Source organism: Cebus imitator, unplaced genomic scaffold (genome assembly GCF_001604975.1).
Source record: "Cebus imitator isolate Cc_AM_T3 unplaced genomic scaffold, Cebus_imitator-1.0 Scaffold4, whole genome shotgun sequence".
Classification (NCBI taxonomy): domain Eukaryota; kingdom Metazoa; phylum Chordata; class Mammalia; order Primates; family Cebidae; genus Cebus; species Cebus imitator.
In genome coordinates, this window is record NW_016107319.1 from 13,006,783 (window position 1) to 13,013,574 (window position 6,792).

General features: G+C 42.1%; 1 protein-coding gene across 2 annotated transcripts in view; it reads left to right on the top strand.

Annotated features, from left to right (window-relative positions):
• The window catches only part of ARHGAP10 (Rho GTPase activating protein 10), a 334,414-nt gene that overhangs the window by 110,189 nt on the left and 217,433 nt on the right, over positions 1–6,792 (top strand). For both annotated transcript variants that reach the window (XM_017532769.1, XM_017532773.2), the window contains exon 4: positions 5,231–5,302. In XM_017532769.1, the coding sequence (XP_017388258.1) occupies positions 5,231–5,302 (72 nt within the window). The remainder of the gene's footprint in view (positions 1–5,230; positions 5,303–6,792) is intronic.

The window sequence follows — 6,792 nt, forward strand, 5'->3', positions numbered from 1 at the left end:
CTGGGTTCAGGTGATTCTCCTGCCTCAGCCTCCTGAGTAACTGGAATTACAGGCACCCACCACTATGCCTGGCTAATTTTTATACTTTTAGTAGAGACAGGGTTTCACCATAATGGCAGGCTGGTGTCAAACTCCTGACCTCAGGTGATCCACCCACCTCAGCCTCCCAAAGTGCTGAGATGACAAGTGTCAGCCACCATGCCCGGCCAAGGGGTTTCTTATTTTAAAAGGCCTGCATATATCCATATTATTGATAACCTACATCTACTTTCTGAGCATTTCCTGGGTTCCATTCTGATGGCTAATGGAGAGCATGTGATATCTCCAGCCTTGTCTTATGATCATCTCTGATTTCTTCATCTGCTTTAGTGACACTGAGCTGCTTAGGTTCCATGCCCTGGAATTGCTGGTTGCCCCTCTCCACATGGAGGGCCTTTTAGAAACTCTTCTCCTTTGCCTGGAGAACACCTCCCCTGTGTTTCAGGCCGAGCTGTGCATGATCTTCCTCAGGAAGTCTGCTCTTAGCCTGGGGGCCTTCCTCTTCTGTTGCCCAGTAACTCTCTCTGCAGCTTGCCAGCACTTTGCCTACCACGTCATACTGTGGTGACGCGTTCACATCTCTTAGAAACACTCACCCAGGATGAACTCAGCCACCCACCTTCTCCCTTCCTTGCTGGAGAAAATCCCACAGTAAGGCAGATGATCTCTTCATAAACTCCTCCTCACCTAACTCAAAAGACCTTCTTGTTTCTCTAAGAAGTGCTGTCCCATCTGTAATGATTCTTTCATTCATTCTCTCTGTTAGTCGGGCATGAAACTTCTCATGCCCAAACTCTCTGCAAGTGACCCTGCTTTGTACTTCATGGAAAAAAAAGCCTTTTGGTAGCAACTTTCAGCTTTTTGTCACAGAGTCCACAAATCCATTTTTGCTGGCACCCCTTTTCTCCTTTTGTCACAAGGGAAGGAAGGATCTTCACTCCTGTGACAGGCTACCCCTCCATGCATTCTCAACATCCCTTTTCCTCCCATGTTAGAGACTTTGAACCATTCTTTCTGTATTCTTCACATGGGCATTAAGATGTGCTCCCGTCTCTTAAATACCAGCTTAGTGTCTTGAAAGAATACATGCCTTCACTTCATGGCCTGCTCCCTTTCAGCAGTCATCCTCTCTCTGCACTGCCCTGCATGGTCATTCTTGGAGGAATGGTTCCTCCCCATGTGGTCTCACTTGTCAGTCATAATTCGATTCCAGCCTGGCCCTTTCTGCCACCTTGCCACGGATATTGCTGAGCTCTCATCCTTTCTTTAACGTCTCTGCACCTACACGGCTGAAGCCCTTTCTTCTTTCATCCAGTACCTTGGTAGCTTCCTCCAGTCTCATTGCGATCATTTCCCTCTGTTCTTTCATTTCCTGATCTAGGTACTTGGTCTCAGACATCTCCTTTCTTTTAACATCTTACCTATCTACTTGCATGACCTCAAATGCCATCTACTTGATGATGACAAAATTTCTATCTCTGACCTAAGTGTCTCTTCTAGGTGTGGGCCTGTGTCTCTAACAACCCATTTTACTAAGATCTTGGGTGTTTCTCAGCAACTCGGATTTAACATGAGCCCTTAGTATGTGCTCCTAGCTGCTTTCCCTCAAGATTTTCCATTTCAGTAAATAGTATTCTTTATTCTTTATTTTAAAATTTTTTATTTTTAAGATTTGCGAGTACACAATAGGTATATATATTTATGGGGTATATTAGATATTTTGATACAGGCATGCAATGGATGATAATCACATCATGGTCATGCCTGTAATCCCAGCACTTTGGGAGGCTGAGGCGGGTGGATCACAAGATCAGGAGTTAGAGGCCACCTTGACCAACATGGAAAACCCTGTCTCTGCTAAAAACACAAAAATTAGCTGGGTGTGGTGGTACATGCCTGTAATTCCAGCTACGCAGGAGGCTGAGGCAGGAGAATCACTTGAACCCAGGAGGGCAGGTTGCAGTGAGCTGAGATCGCGCTACTGCACTCCAGCCTGGGCGGCAGAGCAAGACTGTCTTCAAAAAAAATAAAAGTCACATCATGGAACATAAGGTATCCATCTCCTTAAGCATTTGTCCTTTGTGTTAAAATAATTGAAAGAGTATAATTAGATTGTGAGATGTACAATTAAATTATTTTGACTACAGTTAACCTGTTGTGCTATCAAATACTAGGTATCACTCATTCTTTGAAACTATTTTTTTGTACCCATTAACCATCCCTACGTCCACCCTACTGTACTTCTTAGCTTCTGGTAACCATCCTTCTACTCTGTCTCCATGAGTTCAATTGTTTTGATTTTTGCATCCCACGCGTAAGTGAAAGCATGTGATGCCTGTCTTTCTGTGCCTGACAATAAATAGTATTATCTCTTCATTTGTTTGTGCCAGAAATCTGGGAGGGATCCTGGAAAACTCCACCTTTTCCATTTGGTCAATCTCTCATTACTTTAACTCCACCTGCAAATATCTCTCAAATCTACTTTTCTGTATTTCTGTTGTTGGTTGCCTTCATTTGAACCACCACCGTCTCTTCCTGTGCCACTCTAGAAGCCTCCTAACGAGTCTGTCATCTTCCAGCTTTCTGTACCTCTCATCTCTTCCTCAGCAGCCAGAGTGATCTTGAAAAGCTCTAATTATCGTTGTGTCAATTCACTGCTTAAAAACCCTTCTGTGGCTTTCCACTGTACCCCAAATAAAATGCTAACCCTTTCCCAGAGCCCACAAGGCCCAGCACGCTCTGATCCCCTGCCATCACTCAGTCTGTGAGCTCACTTCATTGCTCCTTATGCTCCAGCCGTTCTGGCCTTTTGACATTTCCTGTAATGCTCAAACTCCTCACCTTCATCCTTTGCCTCTGCTGATCTCTGCTGGAAACAATTTCCCTTGCCCTTTGCATCATGGACTCCTTCTTACCTTTTAGGTCTTAGCTTAAATGTCACTACTTTGAAGAAGCTCTTTTTGTGCACATTTCTCCTTATACCTCCTCTAATGCATTCCTCCCCATACCCCTACTTTTCTTCATTGGAAGGAATTACTAGAATGTGCACTTACCTATCTCCTTGGGTGTTCATGTGTCCAGTTTACATCTTCTCTACTAAACACGTTGCACAAAGGGAGGGGACTGTGCTTATTTTGTTTGTAGCTATATCCCTGTCAACTGGCATTGCATGCTCAACAGCTATTTATCTAGTAAAACAGGTAAATATTGGCCGGGCGCGGTGGCTCATGCCTGTAATCCCAGCACTTTGGGAGGCTGAGGTGGGTGGATCATGAGGTCAGGAGTTCGAGACCAGCCCGGCCAAGATGGTGAAACCCCGTCTTTACTAAAAATACAAAAATTAGCTGGGCATGGTGGTGCGTGCCTGTAATCCCAGCTACTTGGGAGGCTGAGGCAGGAGAATCGCTTGAACCCAGGAGGCGGCGGTTGCAGTGAGTCAAGACTGTGCCATTGCACTCCAGCATGGGTGACAGAGTGAGACTCCGTCTCAGGAAAAAAAAAAAAGGAAATATTAAAGTTTATTAAGATGACGACTTTGAGGAAGAACCTCTTTGGTACTTTTATTGCCATCTAGTGTGGTAGTTACACTTGGTGGACCTAGACTTACTTGACTGGGAATCCCTGTTCCTATTTTCTGTGAACTGGAGCAGTTGTTAGCTTCTGTGATTCCTGCAGTTCATTTGGGGCTGGCTTCTTTCTTGAGTGTAGCAGTTTTGCAGAAGACATTTTACATGGAGGTTTATTTGGGAACACTGGTTGGTTAGATGCAGATGTGGGAGCTTAAAGAATGTTATAGGTGCTCACATAAGTATACCTTGAATTAATTTATGAGACACTGTGTGTAAATTGATTCACCATGAAAATATATGCCAGAACTTCTTGTATCTGCACACAAGAAAATGGAATGTGGGGCATTCTGTATTTGGGGAGTCAGGATTTCTGACTTATGGTGCTTTGTAGGACTCTTTGGTTTGTCATTGCTGTAGGTCACATGGTCTAAAATGGAGAGAGGATAAAATGATATTTTGAAAGATAATCCCTTTTCCCTGGGTGGTGGTTGTTCTTAATTCTTTCTTTTAGATCTCTGTTGCCCCAGCTATTTTACACCCAAGCAGCAAATTATCCAGTGGGAATGAGGGGATTCTAGGGGTCATCTTGGGGTAGAAAGTTGAAACTGAGCATCTTGAATGTGGGTATGGTCGCTTATTTTGAGTGTTCCCTACCTTAGAGTATGAATGGTCTTTTTGGGAGAAACCCTCACATCATGAAACACGGCTGAGGAGCCTTTGGTTATATTAAGAATCCTTTTCTATTCCAAATCACTTATTTTTTCTGTAATGTTAAGCTTGGATTTTTGAGCACCTTTCTAAAAAGAGGGATGGCACCTTTCTTAAATAGTGTTTTGAGACTTTCTTTTCTATTTTGGATATTTCTGGTCTGGAAGCAGAGGGTGAGAAGCCACTACTCACCAGTATATTGTTACCAAGTATGTTTTCTTTCGATGAATATTTTCTTTTACTTGCATTTTTAGCATTTTGTGGCTTAACATGAAAAGCCCCAAACCAGCCAACATAAGAAATAACTGTGGTTGTGGGTGGAGCTTGTGTGTGACTTCTCTCATGTCGTTCCTCCCTGATACCATGTTTTCTAGTACACCCGAGCATTTGACTTTTTCCTGAGCCTGCGGTGACTCTGTTTTGCTGATATACCTTAAATCCTTAGGAGGTTTCTGTAGTGAAGGGCAGACTGGTTGTATTTGAACAAGCAGCTACAGTCCTAGTTCTTTACATAATGTAGTCTGATTATCAATAAAGGAATGTATTTGAATTTAAAATTTCTAAGGAGGGGGAAGGAAAAAACAATCTCAAACAGAAGTGTTCTGTTAATGAATGTGATAGACTTCTTTGTTGTTTACAGACAGGCCTCTTGCTGTTTGTCGAAGAGAGTTGGGCCTGTGTTGCACATTTCACTGGCAATCTGCCCACCTCCTCTTCCCTGAAAATATTTATGGAGTTCTAGTACTTCAGTAAGTTGAAGTGATTTAATTGTTGCATTGGCAGAGTGAGATAAAGCAGTTAAATATGTTGTTCATTTTCTCTCTGGGTGGGGTGGAAGAGGGAAATGAAGTACTAATTTTTTCCTTTTTGGAAACCTAATGCTGTGCTCTTTTGTTATCACTCTTGTTCTCTAGGCATTAAGTGTAACTGAAACCCTGATTAAACCCTTGGAAAAATTCAGAAAAGAGCAACTTGGAGCTGTAAAGGTTTGTGTCTAATTTGAATACACTTGTAAACAGAAAACATAGATGCCTCTGCCGCTTCACTGTATACTTTATTCACATTTGGCAGCTTTGAAGGAGATGCTAGAGCAAACCATCTGTTGTTTTATGTTTGAAATGTGCTTTTCCCCCTTTGGGGGATATGGAATTGAAAACAGCATAAAAACACCTGGACAAGGTAGTAAAACCTCTGGTAATCTTCCTGGGCTTCACCTTTCCATATATAGTTTTTATAATATCGGTAACCAAACAACACATTTGCTCTGAATGGAAGGAGCTTCTCACTGGGGGGAGTGTAGTTATTTCTCTGCGCACCCTAGTTTTATGGAGTGTAGCATTACAATAGGGTTTAAGATGAGAGACGCTGCCACACTGTGATGCCATTGAAACAAGGAAGAGACTATTAAGTTATTGGGAAGTAATTTCCTTCAATTTAACAAATTTATGGAGCCTCTGTTACGTGCCAGTATTGTTATAGTATTGTGCATTGTGTTGTGTGTTGTATAGTATTGTGCTGGGGATTCAAAGGTGAGTGAACCACATACTCTGTACTCAGGAATCTGGGATTTAACTATGATTTCCAGGAATAATGCAGTGGTTTTGCCACCGGGAGCCTGGGATATATTTAGCAACTTATTTAAAATTTGTCATCTGAGCTTTGAAATTACCCCAGAGACATAATTTCCCCCAGTCTTTCCTGAATTTTGCATATGTACTTGAGAAAGAAAAAGTAACATTTGCATATTGTTGACCATTTTTGGCTTGGCCCAAGGAGAGGGGAATTAACATCAATTTTAGATAGGGAAGGGGGGTTTTATATTTATGTTTTTTTCCCCTCCACATGGCTGGGGATGTGAGGTTTTTTCTTCTAAAAGAAGTGACTGAAATCCCTTGGTGGAAATAAACACTGTGGCTTTTGTAGCTTAACCACACAGATGGACCCCAGGAGTTCCAGCACTGTAATTGCTGTTTATGGAATGAATTCTCATTAAAGTGACTTGTGAAAATATTAGACATTTCTTTTTGGCATACTGTATTATCGTTTTTAATGAAGAGCTATGAATTGAGGCTCAGACCCTGTGAACACTGGGTGATCATTGGGGGCACCACCCCAGACCCCTTCCTTGGATTGTTTTCTGTGCTGCAGGCAGCTGGGTTGTTCTGTCTGGCTTTGCAGCAGGAGATTGGAGGTCAGCTTTCACTTCTGTGACCTTGACTAAGTAATTGGCTTTAGTTTCTTATCTGTAAAATGAAGGGCTTGGGGGATTTGACTGTTTAATAGTTTTATGATTTTGTTTTCTTTGATTTTATCTCTTGAAGCTGTTTTAAGGCTTGAGCCTATTGGTTCATTCTCTTAAACATTTCTTTGGCAGGTATTCCATGTAAACAATGTCCATTTCTTATTTTTCTCATTTGAATTGGATGGTGCTATATGTGTGAAGGTTATATTATGGAAATGAAAAGGGAGTGCGAGT